The sequence below is a fragment of the Girardinichthys multiradiatus genome, chromosome 2 (genome assembly GCF_021462225.1).
Source record: "Girardinichthys multiradiatus isolate DD_20200921_A chromosome 2, DD_fGirMul_XY1, whole genome shotgun sequence".
Classification (NCBI taxonomy): Eukaryota; Metazoa; Chordata; class Actinopteri; order Cyprinodontiformes; family Goodeidae; genus Girardinichthys; species Girardinichthys multiradiatus.
This window is the reverse complement of record NC_061795.1, coordinates 31,461,743-31,482,220: the sequence shown is the minus strand read 5'-3', so window position 1 is coordinate 31,482,220 and position 20,478 is coordinate 31,461,743. Positions and strand designations below refer to the sequence as shown.

Genomic DNA, 20,478 nt, shown 5'->3' with positions numbered 1-20,478 from the left:
GGGGGCCAGGGTCAAAAGTCTTCAGTCTAACTGCATTTCAGTCCATGAGAAATCTGCTCTTCATATGTTCCGCCCACATTCCCTCTGCTGTCGCTGCTATCCCAAAATCTTGTACAAGCATTCAGGAAGCAAGTATTAGAATTGCAATTTAAAACCAAAACTTCATAACAAAAAACAAGGGGGAAGGAATATTAGGCCTGTCTTTTTTAACCACAATGATTATACAGTCATGCAACTTATCAAAGTGAGAGGGCTTCAAGTCACAAAGGGAACATGAGTAACATTAAAAAGTCTAAATAAAAAACAATTCTGTTCAGAAACAGCTAACTTTGCCAACCTCTGGCTTGAGGCATTGAAACTGGGTAAATCCCACGCTTTGGACAACAAACTGATGAGTCCCCATAGAGTGGGAGAGACGTACTTTAGACAGTGATCTCGGTCCAGCTCGGCTTTAGTAAATGACACAGTTTGCAGACAGGACCGCTTCTTGATGCACGCAGAAGATAGATAAGCAGCACAAGTTGCACTATTTGTGATTCCTGTCATACCAGAGGCTTTCAGCTCATAAATAAAAGTGCTGCACTCCAGTCCCCTCTTCCCTTGTTGATTTCCTGTCTCTCCGCCGACTGCGATCGTCAAAGCATGGACAAAAAGAAAACATAACTTGGTATTTGCTTCCATGAGACAATGTGTCAAGGAACCAGAAAACAGGATTTTTAACGGTCTAAAGCAGAAAAGAAAGAAAAATGGTTCTGACCTTCCAAGGTTCCTGTCTATCTCCAAAAACGGGTTTCTTCAGATATACACACGCAAAGTTCTTGGTTAGCTAAATTATTAAAATTCCCCAACATGAAAAACTTTGAGCTTGCATCAATTATTTATACATTTACTAAATAAAAAGTTAAAGATTTAGAAGTCATGCAGATTTCTTAGGCAAGAGGTAGAGGGTACTGTGTGAACAGAACATTTTACTGCCACAATGTGCCAATTTCGCAGGTAAACCCTTAATAGTCCTGTACAACTAAACAGGAGTGAACTGGCATGTCGTCAGCTAAAGGTTGTAAATCTAATTGCCTCACATACAAGAGATCCTCACAAAGAATCCAGATTTCAGGTTTGCTCTTAAACAACATTTTTTAAAACCAACAGCAAGCATATACAAATACAATGTGCATTTTATGACAGAAAACATGTGATAAACTGTAAAAACATATAAATACCAATAAATAACTTTACAAAATCACCAGAACATACACTTTTAAAGTTTAGCAAACATGTTCTTGTGAAGATTATTTTTTTGAAGACTTAGAACCATATGCAAAGCATTAAAAACACAATAAATACTAATGGTACTATATATTACATTACTATAAAGGGTATATTGATATATATTCTCTTAAAATGAGTGCAATTTTCTAAAAAGCAACAAAATGAAAAGATTCATCAAACCAACTGATATTTACAGGAACAGTCTGACTGGACAGGCCCACAGTCACACGACTAAGACTACCCAGAACATTTTCTACATTTCCAAGGGAAAACAGGAAGATATGATGAAACTATAATGTAATCTAAAGGTCATTTTAAAACCACATCTTTTTATGACTTTCATTTTCCCATTAGCCTTCTGTATTTTTTGGCCAGACCAACATTGGTTCGTCCAGGTTGGAAGGGATATGACCACAAAATGAAGTTCCAGGAGTAGCCATATTTCTTTACTCCAGAGAGCAAATAATGGATTTCCTCACGGCTGAAGTCTTGCCTGTTTCTTCTCTAACAGTATTTAAAGACAAAAACAGAGGGAACAGTTAAAATCATTTGTACAGGACCACTCATACAAACGGTAATTCAAAGTTCATTAAAGCTAAAGAAACAGAGGTTAAGAAACAGGAAAAGCTCAATTCTAGTTTTTTTCAGATTTACTATTTCCTAATGGGACAAATTAATTCTGGTCTGCCAAGTAAGATCTAAAATGGTTTAGCACAATACCAGAAAATGCTAGCAATTTTCCCATTCTGTCAAAGGAGACCGAAGATTATGAGGCAATCTACAAACATCCAAACTCACCCTGACATAACAAGTTTACACCATAAATATACCAAGAACTACCTCGAATTTATTCTATTTTTAGCCATCTGACTGGTGCACTGGACTTGGGATGAGTACTGTGTTATTAATGGGTTTTTACCCAGTTTACTTTAAATTTGCACAATTAAAAAAAAATCAAATTCAAGAAAATAATCAGTTGATTTCTGTTTTTAACTCTGCATTAAAAAAAATTGGTAAGTATTGTCATGTTTGTTTTTGAGAAACTTGCAGTTCATAAATTTCTTCACAAATTTTAGCACTTTTTTTGTTAGAAAACGTTCTTGAAAGCTCTTACAGAGGAGCAGTGATCTGTGCCTATTTCTGACTGATCCATAGCAGTATAATGCTCACGGTTACTTCTTCTTCTTCTCTCTGCGTTTGAAACATGAAACAGTTTTAAGTATTTTTTAAATAATAATATATGTTTGGTCACATACATACAGCACTGTACACAGAAACTCATCCGAGTGACAGAACATTACTACAAAAACAGCTGCCCCACAAACAAAAGCACGTTTGTTTGATGGCAAAACTGAAAAATGGGAACCCAAATCAGTTAGAAAACATAATGGAGAGTGTAGAATGTTGGGAAAAAAGCATGTTAAAAAAATGAAGTGGGAAAAATGAAGTGGGAAAAAAAACTGATACACTTTCAAAGTGTGCTTTGGAAAAAGCATTTGGCTGACAGAATAAAACAAATAATAAAACGCCATAAAACATTTTGACTGTACATCACACCATCCCCAAGCTAAAGTATTTTCCACTGGTCTAAAAGATTACGGGGATATCATTATAGTATATAACATTACAGCACAAAGACACTGTGAAACAGCTTAATAATGCTGTGGTGGTCTGCCCTGCACAATGAGAATACTGGCAACAGCTCAACATTCTTTCTGCTCTCTGGTTTGTCTGCTGCCAAGAATACATTGCAGAGGACAGCTCCCAGCACAATCTCTCAATCATAACATTCACACACAGAGTCAGTAAATGTAAATACCTGAATCGGATGTTTTATAGCTGGCTTCAGGTTGATGTGGCCTTTTTAGAGGAGTCAAGCTTGGACCTGAGAGAAAGGATGGAATCAAAGTTATGGAATTCAGCAGAATTTACTGAGTGTATCAATATAGAAAATATACTAACAACTCATACCAGTCCTGTTCTTAGAGGTAAATGCCCCTTTGCTGGTTGTTTTGTACAGGGGAGTCAAAGTGACGCCTGTGAGAAAAATAAAATGCAACCCCATTCCAGTTAAGTTATAATGTTGTGCAAAACATAAATAGAAACAGAAAACAATGATTTGCAAATCATGAATACACATAAAGAAAAGATATTTAATTTTTAAACTGTTAAATTTTATTTTATTTTATTTTTCAAATAATCACTCATTTTGAATTTGATGCTAGTATCATGTTCCAGAAAAGCTAGGACAGGGTCAACAAAAGACTGGCGTATAGGCGGCAAGGCCAAAAACCAGCATTTAATTCCTGGTGACCTTCGATCCCTCAGGAGGCATCGCATTAAAAACCGATATCAATCTGTGACGGACATTACCACATAGGCTCAGGAAGACCTCTGAAAACCATTGTCAGTTAACACAGTTCGTCACTACACCTACAAGCTAAACTCTACCATGCAAAGTGAAAGCCATATATCAACATCCACAAACGCTGCTGGCTTATCTAGGCTCATCTCAGATGGACTGACACAAAGCAGAAAAGTGTGCTGTGGTCTGACAAGTCCACATTTCAAATTGTTTTTGGAAATCATGGACGTTGTGTCAGGATTTGGAGTTCTGCTGCCTGCTGCTTACACCTTTTCGACACTAGGTGCCACCAGTAGGAGTGTACCTGAGGCGACAGGTGTTGTGCATCTACTCATCAGCTGGGACGCATATAGAGGAAGGTTGCCAACACCTCGGCGCCTGAGTGTTTTTGCCTCCGTGGTCATTTCTGGCCAACTCTGAAATCTTTGCATGATTTTTACCATGGATATCTTTTGAAGGATCTGTTGTTGCGAACTCTAACTTGCTTTGTTACCTGTTCCAGGTGTGAATCCTACCTGATCTGTTCCAGTCCTCCGTAGTGGCTAAGCCTACTTCTTGATCTAGTTTGTGCATGGCAAGCTGAACTCCTTTCCTGACATTTATTCTCTCCCTGGCGGGTTATTCCAGAATCTCCAGTAAGATACGTTTATGTTGGTCCATGTTTCTGAGGTTCAGCTATTTATCTTTTCTCTTTGTGTTTCCACGGTAAGGAAGATTAGACTCGTCGCTCCTGTTGTTCCTGATCAATCTTTCAATAAAAACTTATTCCTTTTACAAAGTTCTCTGAGAGTCTGTGCATGTGGGTTAAGTCGGCTGTAAAAATCATGACAGAACACTCAGGCCAGCCTAACCCAGCGGAGAACCTTGAGAGAACTTTAGCTGAACATAGTCAGCAAATTCATACGCACAGTTCTACTCTCCAAACCCTCCTAGATAGACAGCTGCAAACAAACCAGCAGCTGGAGCATTTGGCATCACTGTTTCAAGGTGCTTGTAGTTCTGAGTCTGCCGCACCCATTGGGGGTGCTGCTGAGCCACTGGAGGCCCAACATCCACCACCTTTTCGAGATGTTTCTTCTCCTCATCCTGAGAGGTTTTCTGGAGAGATGGGTGGATGTCGTGGTTTTTTACTTCAGTGTAGGTTGGTGTTTAACCGGTCACCTCGAGCTTTTTCGCATGATGAGGGTAAGATTTCTTATGTTTTGAGTTTGTTAACTGGAAGGTTTTCCAACTGCACTGGTTTCGGGTTGTCATATGAGGATTTCATTAAGGAGTTTAAACAGACGTTTGATGTAGCTTCGGATCAGTCCTGTATTGCCCGCAAATTGTGGGTGTTGAAACAGCAGAATCGTCCTTTAGTGGACTTTTCTATCGATTTTCGTACATTAGCTGTATCCTCAGGCTGGAACGCAAGCGCGTTAAAGGCGGCGTTTTTCCAGTCTTTGAACGAGCCCGTAAAGGACGAACTAGTCCTTGTAGATAAACCAGAAGAATTAGATAAGTACATTGATTTAGCTATCCGCATTGATTCTCGCCTACGGGAAAGGAGGAGGAATCGCTCCGGGAGAGCGTTGGAGCGAACCTCTCCGTTTCCTCCATCCCCGTTACCAGTGTCATTAGGGCCTCAAATCAACCACCCCAAGATCGAACCTATGCAGATTGGGAGAGCTAGCTTTCCGCCTGGAGAACAACGACGTCGAGAGGCCAACCAGTGCTTCTATTGTGGTGCTTCCGATCATTTCATTTCCGGTTGTCCGGTTCGGCCAAAAGGGCGGGTCCGTCGGCTGTGATGGGGCAATTGACGGACCGATCCTCCAGTAGTAAGACCCCACGCTTCACGTTACCGGCTACTTTGTTTGTGAACCATCACTCTGAGGTTTTATCTGCCCTAGTTGACTCAGGTTGTGATCTGAACTTGATTGATTTTGTTTCAAAGAAAGGGATTTCCACAGAAATATTGACCCAGCCACGTCGGGTTTTGGCCTTGAATGGTTTATCTCTTCATGAGATCACCCATCAAACACTGCCTCTAGAGCTTGTTTTGTCCGGTAATCACAGAGAAGAGGTATCTTTTTTTGTTTTTCCCATAGCTCAGAGTACGTTATTACTTGGTTTTCCCTGGCTCCAGCGCCATAATCCCCACATAAATTGGGCAGAATTACGGGTAGAAGCGTGGTCTGAGGGATGTCTCAATTCATGTTTACAGTCAGCCATCAGTCCTACAACCCCTGGTGAGGAAGGTATGGAGGAGGAACTCTCAGACTTAACCAGAGTTCCCCCCGAGTATCATGATCTTAAGATGGTCTTTAGCAAGTCTCGGGCCCTGTCTCTACCGCTTCATCGACCATACGACTGTGCCATTAATCTTCTTCCTGGTGCCCCTTTACCCTCCAGCCGACTCTACAGCATCTCCGGGCCGGAATGAAAAGTAATGGAAAAATATATTGCTGAGTCTTTAGCTGCTGGGGTTATTCGTCCCTCTTCGTCTCCTTTAGGGGCAGGTTTCTTCTTTGTGGGGAAAAAAGATGGAGGTTTACGCCCTTGTATAGATTACAGGGGTTTGAACGCAATTACTGTTAAAAACAAATATCCTCTTCCTCTGCTAGCTTCCGTGTTTGAGCCTGTACATGGCGCTGTTGTTTTCTCTAAGCTGGACCTCAGAAATGCGTACCACTTACTCAGAATCTGCCAGGGAGACGAGTGGAAGACAGCATTTAAGACTCCTCTGGGGCATTTTGAGTACTTGGTGATGCCTTTTGGCCTAAGTAATGCCCCAGCAGTTTTTCAAGCTCTCGTCAACGACGTGTTGAGAGATTTTCTGAATATTTTTGTATTTGTGTACCTGGACAATATTTTAATTTTTTCCAGGAGTCTAGAGGAACACCGCCATTATGTGAGACAGGTTCTACAGCGTCTCCTTGAAAACAGACTTAAGATGGAAAAGTGCAACTTCCATCAGTCAACCATCAGTTTCCTGGGTTTTGTTCTGGAGGAGGGACAGGTTCGTGCCGACCCAGGAAAGGTCCGAGCAGTAATGGACTGGCCAGTACCTGACTCGAGGAAGAAGTTGCAGCAGTTCTTGGGGCTCGCCAACTTCTACCGAAGATTTATTAGGAATTACAGCCAGGTGGCGGCCCCATTGAATGCGCTCACTTCCACAAAGACGACCTTCAGCTGGGGTTCGGAGGCTGAGACCGCCTTCACCCGGCTGAAAAGACTGTTCTCCCAAGCGCCTGTTCTGATCCATTCAGATTCTACTAAACAGTTTACCCTGGAAGTAGACGCCTCGAATACTGGGGTGGGAGCGGTGCTCTCCCAGCTTTCTGATCAGGATGGAAGGCTTCATCCATGCGCCTTTTTCTCCCGTCGATTGATCCCTGCTGAACGAAACTACCAGGTTGGAGACAGAGAGTTGCTGGCCATTAAGTTGGCCCTAGAGGAGTGGAGGCATTGGCTGGAGGGCGCTGAACATCCTGTGTTGGTCTGGACAGACCATAAAAATCTGTCATACATTCAGTCAGCTAAGCGTCTCAATGCACATCAATCACGTTGGTCTCTTTTCTTTTCTCAATTTAATCTGTCTATTTCTTTTAGACCAGGTTCCAAGAACATCAAACCAAACGCTCTATCCCGCCAATTTGAACCTGAAGATACAGAGAAACATACCGAGTCTATCCTGCCGCCTAGCTGTACCGTGGGCTCTTTAACCTGGGAGATAGAGGACTTGGTGCGGCGAGCTCTCCCTGATGATCCTGGGCCAGGAACTGGACCTCCTGGAAGGACCTATGTTCCAGCATCAGTGCGATCCAGAGTGATTGGCTGGTTTCATTCGTCCAAGTTCTTCGCTCACCCTGGTGTCAGTAGGACTATTGCCGCTATCACCAGACGCTATTGGTGGCCGTCACTTCACAAAGACGTCAAGGAGTACGTGACGGCCCGCGCCACATGCGCTAGAAGTAAGTCTTCTAATCGACCCTCTGCAGGCTTACTTCAACCTCTCAGAATCCCTGGTCGACCCTGGTCCCATGTGGCCTTGGACTTCGTCACAGGTCTACCATGTTTTCACGGAATGACTGTTATTATGACCATTATTGACCGATTCTCCAAGGCCTGCCACCTGGTTCCTCTCAGAAAGCTGCCATCGGCCCTCCAAACTGCTAAATTGATGGTCAAACATGTTTTTCGCCTGCATGGCATCCCCTGTTGCCTGTTGTCCAACAGGGGCCCTCAGTTTACTTCCCGTGTCTGGAGACATTTCTCTGAAGCCCTAGGGGCGAAGGTGGCGCTAACTTCCGGTCATCATCCCCAAACTAACGGCCAAGTGGAGCGCCTTAACCAGGACTTGGAGGTGGTCCTGTGGTGCGTGACGTCCACCTGCCCCGCTGAATGGAGTGACCACTTGGGGTGGATCGAATACGCCCACAACTCTCATGTCTCCTCAGCCACCGGTTATTCACCTTTTGAGGTTTCGTTGGGATACCAACCTTCGTTGTTCCCGTCGGAGGAGAAGGACATCACGGTTCCTACTGTACAACACCACATACGGAGATGTAAACGGGTTTGGAATGCCGCCAGCCGGGCTCTTCACCAGACAGCTGCCCGAAACAAGCGCTATGCAGACCGTCGAAGACTGCCTGCTCCTAGTTACCTCCCTGGTCAGAAGGTTTGGCTCGCCGCACGGGACATTCCACTCAAGTCCCTGTCCAGAAAGCTCTCTCCCAGGTTCATCGGACCCTATGTAATTGATTCTCTCGTGGGTCCTGCATCTGTTCGCCTTCGTCTGCCTCCTAGTCTCCGTGTTCACCCTGTTTTTCACGTTTCTCAGTTGAAACCTGTTCAGCCCAGCACGCTCTGCCCTCCGGCCTTGCCCCCTCCGCCCGCCCGGGACATTCAGGGCCACCCTGTCTACTCTGTTCGCCGCATTGTGGCCTCTCGACGATGGGGACGTGGACATCAGTACCTCGTTGACTGGTTCCTTCATTCTCGATCCCTCTTTGATCCGGGATTTCCGGGCCCACCAAGCAGCGTCTTCTGGGCCGCCAGGAGGCGGCCGTTGAGGGGGAGGTGGTGTCAGGATTTGGAGTTCTGCTGCCTGCTGCTTACACCTTTTCGACACTAGGTGCCGCCAGTAGGAGTGTACCTGAGGCGACAGGTGTTGTGCATCAACTCATCAGCTGGGAAGCATATAGAGGAAGGTTGCCAACACCTCGGCGCCTGAGTGTTTTTGCCTCCGTGGTAATTTCTGGCCAGCTCTGAAATCTTTGCATGATTTTTACCATGGATATCTTTTGAAGGATCTGTTGTTGCGAACTCTAACTTGCTTTGTTACCTGTTCCAGGTGTGAATCCTACCTGATCTGTTCCAGTCCTCCGTAGTGGCTAAGGCTACTTCCTGATCTAGTCTGTGCATGGCAAGCTGAACTCCTTTCCTGACATTTATTCTCTCCCTGGCGGATTATTCCGGAATCTCCAGTAAGATACGTTTATGTTGGTTCATGTTTCTGAGGTTCAGCTATTTATCTGTTCTCTTTGTGTTTCCACAGTAAGGAAGATTAGACTCGTCGCTCCTTTTGTTCCTGATCAATCTTTCAATAAAAACTTATTCCTTTTACAAAGTTCTCTGAGAGTCTCTGCATGTGGGTTAAGTCGGCTGTAAAAATCATGACACGTTGTGTTCTTTGGGCCAAAGAGGAAGAAGACTATCCAGATTGTTATCAGCACAAAGTTCAAAAGCCAGCATCTGTGTTGGTATGGGGGGTGTTAGTGCCCATGGCATGGATGAAGAAGCACAATACGACAACAGAGACACCGGACTGTTGTACGTCGAGAAAGAATGGGAAAGAATCCCAGCTACAAAGCTTCAACAATTAGTCTCCTCAGCGCTTATTGAGTGTTGTTAAAAGGAAAGGTGGTCTAACACAGTGGTAAACATGCTCTTGTCCCAGGTTTTTTTGGAACTTGTTACAAGCTTCAAATTCAAAATCAGTGAATATTTGCAAAAAATAAATAAACAAAGTTCATCAGTTTCAACATTAAATATTGTATCTTTGTGGTGCTTTTAATTGCATATAGGTTGAACAGGATTTACATTTTTCACAACACCCTAACTTCATTAGATTTGGGGTGGAACAACATAAACATTAATGGAGCTTTATGTGTGTTAGATGTATTCTTCTCATCTACAAGATTTACCTGATATGTGCTATATGTTTATTTTCTGGACATTTAAGGCTGTGGCAGAATGATTACATGTCATATAACATCTTTTCTAGTCATAATTAATCAGAATAAAAAACTTCTTAATAGTGATAATAAATACTTTTCATCAGTTTTTTGGGTCAGCATTCACCTTTTTTTTTATTATTTCTGTTTTTGTTTTAGCATCACAGAAATATAGTTCATCTATATTTATTTGTTAGATCTAGTTCAATTATTTTCTACAGGCCTTGAAGACATTAACTATTTTCTTTTGCTATGTAATCCTCCAAAAGTGTTGCTGCAGAGAACTCTTGTCATTCCCAGCTGTGGGCAATAAAATATTTTACAGAATGAGCACACTGTGATGTCTGTTTCATGATTCAGATGATTCAAGGCGTAGCTAGAAAGCGAGCCAAAAGAAATGAGAACAAGGAAAAAAGGGGGAAGGGAACAAGTTTCTACTCCTATTCTTTTTCAAGCTGGTTATGTTTTGCATGTCTGATAAGTTTTGTTCTTGCTTTCTTTTTATCTTTTAGCTTATGCTCGAAAAAAAAAAAAAAAATAAACTAAACTAAGTTAAAACAAAGGTTGTTCCACAAGAAAAGGACAAGTGGCTGGTAGAGAGGAAATGCAAAAAAAATAAAAATAAAAATTACAAAACGTATAACAATATAATATGCTGTACAATAACTGCCTTCTAAACAAGCTATAACTCTCTAAAATAAAAACAAAATGTAATTTCAAAGAAGACAATACAGAGACAACAGCATGATGTTTTCTTATGACTTCACTTTACGGGCCAGTCTTTATCAATTAGCAATTAAATAACAGATATTCTTCCTATTCGCCTTTCACGAAAACATATATATAACAAAGCAAATTTAAGTATTCCTAAAAAAACGACCCTAAAAGAAACTACCATTTAACTTCAGGCTGAGTTTAATAGTTTTTGGAACATAAATATATCCAAAACAAAAAGGCAATTTAGTGGAGCTGTCATTTCCAAAATATTATTCTGCTTGATAGATGTTGTTAGAGGGGCTAATATTTGCTCCATGGAAGAAAGACACCAAACCTTCACTAAATAGCTAAACGATGCCTTTTGCAAGTAAGTTTGCATTGCAAAGCCTCTTACCACACACGTTTTTACATCTTCTTTGTAACTTTGCCGATGAAACCTTTGCAGAGCTTGTGTCTGCATGCTCAACAGTGACGCTCTTTTGCTCTTGCCTGACATCAAAGTTAAACCGACACATTCTGAATCGCTCTGTAGCCTCCTGCAGAACTCTGTGCATGTCGCAGCTGTTCCCACAGGAGCTTTGAAGCGATGCAAAAGTGCGGCTTGTCACTTCTTCAAAAGTTAACACACAACCTACAAGATGAAAATGGACAGGTATATAAAGAATTGATCTTGGTCTGTGCACAGCAATGTAACAGTAATCTGATTAAGCTGAAATGATAAACAGAGGATTTCTTATTGTGTGTCCTGAATAAATATCCAAAATGACAGCAGAAACAAATGTGCTCATTTCCCTAATATTACCCCACCTGCACACCGGCCATTAGAGACTGAGTGTTCTTCTGCTGGAATCTTCCCCTTCGTGTTTAAATCACTGTCCTGTGACTCTTTACAAAAAAACAGACTCCTTAAAAACGTGATGGAAGCTACATCCAGTAATAGCTGAGAATAAGGGGAATAAAAGACAAGGTTACTCTGTCTCTTACTCTCAGAGCCTGTAATTTCTCTGGGTTCTGTCGGCCACACTGACAAGGGACGTGTAAACAAGGAACTAAGCCAACATAAAAAGGAAAAAGATGTTATTAAAGAAAGTGTTTTCTTACTTATGACTCATAACTTTAATCAATGTCACTGATTTGTTTGCTGCATGTGACTCGCTGCCTCTCTCTAGTGACCATACATCAGAAGACATCAGGATTCCTCCTCTCCTTTCTACAGAACCACTCACATCTCCTGGACTCATTTTGGTTTCTCCTCCTCAAGGATTTACACTAGAAGTGACTCTTCTTTTGATGAATTTTCTTTATTTCAGCCATGCTTTGGACTGGCTGAACGTTATACCTGCTGTAACGGCTCTTCTGCATAGGCCTCAGTGTGTGGGTAGTTTTACTGCCTCCTTGTTTCTCTGGTGGTAGAGGTAAAGGTGGGGACTTAGATTGCAGACACTGAAGATCAGCCAAATGTGGACAAATAACATCTTCTTGCTCCTCTTCAGTCTCCTAAAAAAATATATTATATTTATAAATATACATATATATTTTCCACCACTAACCATACTTTTACAACTACATTGTGTGCGTGTGTACATCTAACCTTTAGCTGTCTTTTCTCTAAAAGTTCGATCCTGCGCAGCATTTCTCGGGCGGAACTCTTAAACTCTTCGATGTTTATATTTTCAACTTCCTTTTCCCCCAGACCCTGCACTCCCAAGCCCAAAGCTTCAACAACAAACAAAATAGGTAATTTTGAAAGCTTGATGCTATTCTTTCAAATATCTTTAAGTAATTATACTTTTAAGAGAGAAGTAGATACATGTAGACTGAAGTGTGTGAAACAGTTAGGGGAGGAGAACAGATAGACCCCTGGTAACACATTAAACTACCAACAACACAGTAAACCTATTAAGAGTCTAAAAGGAGTCTTACACCAACTGGGCAAAACATTAGGACCATCTTTGCTAATAGTGTATTGGCCCTCCTTTTCCTGCCAAAAAACTACCCTGTTGTGGCATGGACTCCACTAGAACCCTGAAGGTGTGACCTGTTCTCCAGCACCAAGGCGTTAGCAGCAGATCCTTTAAGAAGTGAGATGTGGTCTCCATGCATCTGACTTATTTGTGCAGCACATCCCACAGACGCTCAAATGGAGTTTGGGGGTCTAGACAACCCCCTTCAACTCGTTGTTGTGGTCCTCAAACCATTCCAGAACCCTTTTAGTTTTGTGGCAGGCCACATTATCCTACTGAAAGAGGACAGCTATTAGAGACTGTTTCAATAAAGTGTAGATGGTCTGCAACAATGCGGTGGATGGCAGGGCCCAAGGTTTCAAAGCAGAGCATAACTCAAAGCATCACGCTGCCTCTGCCAGCTTGCTCCTTTGTCACAGCGCCCCCTAGTGCCATGCGTTTCTCAGGTAAGTAACATACACACCAGCCCGCCTTATTTACTTGATCTGCCGACCAACTTCCTATTCTCACATGATGTTGGTTCTTTCAGTAGTAGACTGTGGTCAGCATGGACATGCTGACTGGCATGCAGTTATGCCGCCCCATACCCACCGATTTGCGATGCAAAGTGCATATACTGCCACCTTTGTTCAGAACCAGAATGAACTTTTATAGCAATTTCAGCTGCAGTAGCTCATCTGTTTGATCGGACCACACGGGCCAGTCTCCGTTGCCGAGCTGCATCAGTGAGATTTGGACTCATTAGCCTGTCACAAGTTCATTTTGACAGATACTGACACTTGCCTTCTGGGAACACCCCCACAAGAGTTGCAGTTTTAAGCTTGTCCCTATTTTCTGTTTCTAACACAACTTGAAGCAAAAAGTTCACTTGCTGTCTAACATATCACATACGTTAACAGATTGAATGATGAGGAGATAATCAATGTCGTCCAATTCGCCTCTCAGAGGTCATAATGTTACGCCTAATCAGTGTCTGCAAACATTAAATCAGGAGGTCTAAATTTCTTCAAAATCTTTTACAGAATGATAGTAAAAGTACAGAAAAAGCCTCTTCTGACAACATAGAACCTGTTGCACAATGGCAATCTACCCAAATATGTTTTTAAAGTTAATTATGTAGAATGAAAGCATTAACAGACACAGCAAGTATACTTACTGGCCTTTTTGCAAGTCTGCAGTATGAACGTGGCTGCCTTTTTAACCTCCTCACTTGAGTCTTCTGTGAGAAAAATAATCATAAGCGGCAGGCCTCCACAACCCACCAGCTGAGACTGGTGCTCCTCTGCAAAAGTTGTGGAAAACATGCGAGCTGAGAGAATCTCACCCAAATGACTGAAAATTCTCAATTCAAACATATGTAGCTTAATACTGTGCAGTTTTACCTGAGGTCTCAGTGCACTCCCCAATGGTAAGTAAAACTGAGAGTCTGTCGTCAGGATCTAAGTGTGAGCTGGTCAGCAGAGAGAAAAGGTGGGACACTAAGCCATACTGCGCCAAACCCGATGCCAGAGTGGCTAGGAGGAAACAAATTGAGATCGGGGATGAAAAACAGTATGAGAGAAGCTTTGTTTAAATTAAATTGTGATAAGTAAGCTTTATACTATTGAGAAGAGGACTCACGGTTATCAGTGATGCAAGCTGATAAGGTCTTCACTATAACGACAGACAGCTGATAAGACAACAAGCTTGTATCAGCAGCAGACACTACACGGAGCAGGGCGAGAGTCAGAGTTTCCAAACCCCCACAGGCAGCAAAACTCTCCTGTACATAACCTGATATGGGAACATTAAAATGTATTAAATGGCATTAAGGAATGAATGTTATGCTTCTGTGAAACAGTGTTTTAAGAACAAATGATTGTGTTTCGTTCCCTCACAGTTGTTGGAAGCTGTCATGGCGATAAAGGAGCATATGGGTTGAAATGTTTCAGTAGAGGGGACAGAAATCTGCTGAAGCCACGTTTTTACCATGGGAAAGGCTGCCACGCAAACACGCTGACCTTCCTCTGCAAAACAAAACAAAGGCGTGGAGGAATATAGCTGATCTTGTGTCCTATGTAGGGTTTGAAGGACTTCACCAGCATGGCAAGAGAATCAGTTCCACCGTACAGTGGATATACAGGTCCTTCTCAAAATATTAGCATATTGTGATAAAGTTCATTATTTTCCATAATGTCATGATGAAAATTTAACATTCATATATTTTAGATTCATTGCACACTAACTGAAATATTTCAGGTCTTTTATTGTCTTAATACGGATGATTTTGGCATACAGATCATGAAAACCCAAAATTCCTATCTCACAAAATTAGCATATCATTAAAAGGGTCTCTAAACGAGCTATGAACCTAATCATCTGAATCAACAAGTTAACTCTAAACACCTGCAAAATATTCCTGAGGCCTTTAAAACTCCCAGCCTGGTTCATCACTCAAAACCCCAATCATGGGTAAGACTGCCGACCTGACTGCTGTCCAGAAGGCCACTATTGACACCCTCAAGCAAGAGGGTAAGACACAGAAAGAAATTTCTGAATGAATAGGCTGTTCCCAGAGTGCTGTATCAAGGCACCTCAGTGGGAAGTCTGTGGGAAGGAAAAAGTGTGGCAGAAAACGCTGCACAACGAGAAGAGGTGACCGGACCCTGAGGAAGATTGTGGAGAAGGGCCGATTCCAGACCTTGGGGGACCTGCGGAAGCAGTGGACTGAGTCTGGAGTAGAAACATCCAGAGCCACCGTGCACAGGCGTGTGCAGGAAATGGGCTACAGGTGCCGCATTCCCCAGGTCAAGCCACTTTTGAACCAGAAACAGCAGCAGAAGCGCCTGACCTGGGCTACAGAGAAGCAGCACTGGACTGTTGCTCAGTGGTCCAAAGTACTTTTTTCGGATGAAAGCAAATTCTGCATGTCATTCGGAAATCAAGGTGCCAGAGTCTGGAGGAAGACTGGGGAGAAGGAAATGCCAAAATGCCAGAAGTCCAGTGTCAAGTACCCACAGTCAGTGATGGTCTGGGGTGCCGTGTCAGCTGCTGGTGTTGGTCCACTGTGTTTTATCAAGGGCAGGGTCAATGCAGGTAGCTATCAGGAGATTTTGGAGCACTTCATGCTTCCATCTGCTGAAAAGCTTTATGGAGATGAAGATTTCATTTTTCAGCACGACCTGGCACCTGCTCACAGTGCCAAAACCACTGGTAAATGGTTTACTGACCATGGTATCACTGTGCTCAATTGGCCTGCCAACTCTCCTGACCTGAACCCCATAGAGAATCTGTGGGATATTGTGAAGAGAACATTGAGAGACTCAAGACCCAACACTCTGGATGAGCTAAAGGCCGCTATCGAAGCATCTTGGGCCTCCATAAGACCTCAGCAGTGCCACAGGCTGATTGCCTCCATGCCACGCCGCATTGAAGCAGTCATTTCTGCAAAAGGATTCCCGACCAAGTATTGAGTGCATAACTGTACATGATTATTTGAAGGTTGACGTTTTTTGTATTAAAAACACTTTTCTTTTATTGGTCGGATGAAATATGCTAATTTTGTGAGATAGGAATTTTGGGTTTTCATGAGCTGTATGCCAAAATCATCCGTATTAAGACAATAAAAGACATGAAATATTTCAGTTAGTGTGCAATGAATCTAAAATATATGAATGTTAAATTTTCATCATGACATTATGGAAAATAATGAACTTTATCACAATATGCTAATATTTTGAGAAGGACCTGTACAAAGTCTACACCCAACTGTTAAAATGCCAGGTTCTCTTGGCCTGTGGACAGATTTACTTGCAAACTACAAAAGATTTGCCAGTTTTGGTTCTGGACTTAGGATATTCATTTTCTTCAGTTTGAATAATTGTTTCGTGGGATTTGATGTCCGCTTGGACTCACTGATGCGGAAAAATTAAATCTGTCTTTATCCACAGCTTGCTAGCAGAAAGCTGAATGTTTAGGGGCAAAAATTAATAATATCTGGAGCTTTTCAGCATTTATTTTAGTGTGACCAAAAGCCTAATTCCATCTGAAAAAGTAAACACAGCACAATGCTGCCACCACCACATTTTACTCGGGGTATTGTGTTTGGGTAATAAGACATTTTTATGTGTCAAACATACCTCTTGTAATTGTGGCCAAATGTTCAAAGTTGGTTGCACAAAACCATGAATCATTCTTTCACAAGGTTTAAGCACATTTTAGCCAGGCCTGGATGTTTTCTTGTTGCAGTGGGGTCTCCCGACAGCTACATTGACTAGTTTCCATCTTGTATTTTCAGCAAATTTGGGAAAAGATCCAGTTTTTTGTCATTGTTGTTTCATAATTTCTCAAATTATTTATGACGGTCTTCACTGCACCATAGTATAGTTAATGCTGAGGATTTTTGGTATTCTTCTCGTGACACCTTTGTAAATTTTTGATCATTTGTAACATCTTAGCTAACTATAACTTTAGATAAGAATGCACATAAGCAAATGCCAAGAAAATACTAAGAGAGCTGAACTTTATTTCCGGTTGATCAGATTGGCTATGACTGATAGAAGGCGTGTACCTAAGAAATCTGAATAGGATCACTTATGCTACCAGGTTTATTGTACCTTTTTTACATTTTAATTCACAAAAATCAGTTTGTTTTTCACTTTAACTGTAAAGGATATACATCACATTAGCGGTGGAAAAAGTTTTTTAAACAGTCTTCGTCAGAACGTGAAACAAACACACAGGTGATGTTACCATTCTGAGGATTGTTGACAGATCCACACAGAGCACTAGACACAGAAGCCCAGAGTTGGTAAGTTTGGCTAACAGTTCTCAAATTATCCACTGTTGGGAAGGGGAAAGTGGTCCTGCAAAGAACCACGGGTCACATAAGTGTGTTCTTCAAAATAAAAATGTATCTGCACAATATTGGCGCAATACAGTACCTGAAAAGTTCCATCAGAATTTCCAGGCAGCCCGTGGTTTGAGCTAAAGTCTGCCCTAATTCTGCAATACCGCAAAGACAAATACGTGTTAAACAAAGCATGTTCTTGCCTTATTTTTTTCTGTGAGTTAAGGAGGCATGAGCTTACTGTTGTTTGCAACCAACACAAACAGCAAATAGACAGACACCCTCTTCTGATTCAGTGGGCTGTCTTCTTTCATCAAGAGTCCAGCAATGTCAGTGAATATCTCCTTTCTGCACAGAGAATTCTTGCAATACACTACAAAACAAAAACATATACAGGATATTATCATTAATTTTATTTTTGTATGAAATTAAAGTGCACACAAATGCAGCACATAGATGTAGCAACTTCATTCGGCCTATCATTTGCACAGTATTGATGGATGGATGGATGCGTGGGTGGGTGGGTGGGTGGTGTGATGCGTTGGATGGATGGATGGATGTGAAAATCAATAACACTGAGACACGTGTACCCACCATTAGCCTCAGCTAGTGTGCCAAGAGTAAAGAGAGCCACCTCCTTAACATCTGAATGAACAATACTAGATTTGGACAGGTTATACAAAAATACCACGCCACCTAGGTCTCTCAGCAGATCCACATTATCCTCTGAAAGAAAAAGAAGTAACATGAAACAGACCGTGGGTAAATACCATACTGAGGCACACTTAATTTCTGATCACACATCATAATTAGAGGTGGGTATTATAACAATATTAGATTGTGAATGACAGGGTTAGTTAAATATAATCAAAAATTTATTTTATTTTAGTAATTCACTTAAAAAAGTGAAATTCATATATAGATTGATTACGTATGGTGATATATCATTTTGAAGATTATTGCTTACAGGTTTTGATAAGCTAAGATTTCTAAGATAATTAGACCATTGCATAATACAAAGAAAAAATAACTTTTACGACAGTAATGTTATAGCATGGCCATGTTATTGCCTACAAAATCATGGGGAAAGCTGCTGGTTTGACAGCTTTCACAAGGACCTTCACAAAGACAGTAAGCCACAAAAAGTAATTGCTAATGAAGCTGGCTATTCACAGAATGCTGTATGCAAGCATCTTCATGGAAAGTTAAGAGGGAGAGAAAAAGTGTGGGAGAAATAGGTGCACAAGCTACAGAAATAACTGAAGCCTTGAGACAATTGTGGAAATTCACAAGGCATGGACTGTGACTGGAGTCAGCACTTCAAGAGCCACCTCGCACAGACGTTTCCAGGACATGGGTCAAAACTGTTACATCCTTGTGTTAGGCCACTCCTTAACCAGAGACAACATCCGGAGTGTCCTAACTGGGCTAAAGGAAAAAGGATTAGACTACTGCTTAGTGGTCCAAAGTCCTCTTTTCAGTTGAAAGTGGTGTGGTAATCAAGCTCCCAGAGTCTGCCTTAAAAGTAGAGATGGGCAAATTCAAAGTTGCTTAAGATCCAGTATTAGGTTTCCACAGGTAGTGATGATATTGGGAGCCATGTCCTTTGCTGGTATTGGTCGAGTTTTGTCAAATGCGAGGGCCCTCTTAAAGCAACCTGTGCTTCTTTAACACCTCAGCAGTCCCACAGGCTGATTACCTCCATTCCATGTAAAAGGAACCCAGACCAAGTATTGAGTGCATATACTGTATAGTACATGAACATGCTTTTCTTATGAATGAAATGTCTGAGTAAAAATTCAACTTTTTTTATATGTTTTTTGTTAGTTTTTGTTAGTTGTAATTCATAATCATCCAAACCTTTCAGCTCAAGTACTGAATTTAATCACCTGTATGTAGCAGACATGTACTGAAGAGCGTTATTGTTGTTTTACTATTGAATTAAATAAATTTAGATTAACAAGTTGAGACTGATGGCACTTACGTATTAAATGTTAGTTATACCTGACACCATTTGGCAAAATAGCAGGGACAGATGGACCTCTATTGAAAAAGTAACTTCTGGACAGAATTCTCTGTTAGGCTATATGGTTTTCTTTATAGGTTATATTTTGACTGTGAAAATAAAACCGTGATGGTCACTTTACTGCAAACAATAATTGTGATACATTTTTACATTCTGGCCAGCCCTACTTATATTTTTAAAACACTTCAACCGCTGCTTTCATTGTTACCTTTCTTTTCACAGATGGAGTGAATGGTGAGAAGTGCTTGCTTCTGTAAATCTGGACATTTCATCTGAAACTTCACACACTCGAGCAGCAAACTGAGATCCGTCTTTGTGGCTGAAATTGGAGCAAAAAAATAAATAAATAAAAATTTTTAACATGTACAAAATCATAAAGTTAGCCTTTAATAATATTTGCATAACTTACTGTTACGGTTGTTGCTGCAAATACCTGCCCTGTCCATTTCACTGTTGTTCAGGGAATGCAAAAAATAACTAAACAAAAATGGATATTATACCTGCTTTTCTCAATGTTAAAATTTAATAGGGTCCTACCTACCCCTGGGCTGGAAGAAAAACCTTTACACCAGCATTAATGCTGCATTTGGGAGTAGCGCTAGCTTGACAAATGTCAGTGACGTACTTAATAAAGTTAAACCAAGATATTAAACACAAACAACGATTTTTCCACAATAAAAGTACATTTGTCTCAATGTAATCCTTTTTCCTACAAAACACCAAAACTACTCGACATTTGTTACTCCACAGACTGTGTAGTATCTTTTAGCTAACACTTTTTACCGCTAGCTGCTAACTTCTTATTAGGCCTCGTGATGCGGAACCCCGCGTTACCTTGGAAACCCTGGGGGTTCCCAGTACGCCCCGGCAGAACTTGGTTTGCGCTAGAAAACCTGAACGCTATATCTAAAGGAGGGGCGTAGTTAGACCTAGACCGGATGTTTTCTGAACAGCCCCGGACTTCTTCATTGAAGAAATTTAGAAGTTTTAAAAAGATGCAGCCACAAAATGATATTGGACTTCACATTTTTATTTAAAAACAATCAGATTTTTTCAAGTGTGTTCCATATAATCACGTCCCGCTCCAC

General features: G+C 41.4%; 1 protein-coding gene across 4 annotated transcripts; it reads right to left on the bottom strand.

The window, feature by feature from the left end:
• Positions 1-1,108: 1,108 nt before the first annotated feature.
• Positions 1,109-20,275, bottom strand: terb1 (telomere repeat binding bouquet formation protein 1). 4 transcript variants are annotated; one of them, XM_047383925.1, is made up of 20 exons: positions 19,932-20,275; positions 19,800-19,840; positions 19,599-19,709; positions 17,959-18,090; positions 17,606-17,737; positions 17,459-17,519; positions 17,268-17,380; positions 14,414-14,542; positions 14,157-14,309; positions 13,919-14,050; positions 13,693-13,818; positions 12,164-12,288; positions 11,912-12,069; positions 11,557-11,621; positions 11,380-11,457; positions 10,967-11,203; positions 3,241-3,306; positions 3,089-3,154; positions 2,384-2,460; positions 1,109-1,773 (listed from the first exon to the last, which is right to left on the bottom strand). In XM_047383925.1, exons 2-20 carry the CDS (start codon positions 19,834-19,836, stop codon positions 1,609-1,611), a joined length of 2,163 nt encoding a protein of 720 aa, XP_047239881.1. In that variant the 5' UTR covers positions 19,837-19,840; positions 19,932-20,275; the 3' UTR covers positions 1,109-1,608. The 4 variants fall into 4 exon arrangements, 2 of the variants coding, with proteins under 2 accessions (XP_047239881.1, XP_047239888.1); XM_047383932.1 differs by lacking the exon at positions 2,384-2,460 and having other exon boundaries at positions 1,600-1,773; positions 19,932-20,273; XR_007041026.1 differs by lacking the exon at positions 2,384-2,460 and having other exon boundaries at positions 1,698-1,773; positions 10,974-11,203; positions 19,932-20,274.
• Positions 20,276-20,478: the final 203 nt, after the last annotated feature.

Coding starts and splice junctions, on each gene's coding strand:
- terb1 (XM_047383925.1), bottom strand. CDS start 19,836: ATGGACAGGGCAGGTATTTGCAGCAACAACCGTAACA. Junction 17,381..17,458: donor ATTCTGATGGAACTTTTCAG/GTACTGTATTGC, acceptor GGTTCTTTGCAG/GACCACTTTCCCCTTCCCAA. Junction 12,289..13,692: donor GCAGACTTGCAAAAAGGCCA/GTAAGTATACTT, acceptor TTGTTGTTGAAG/CTTTGGGCTTGGGAGTGCAG.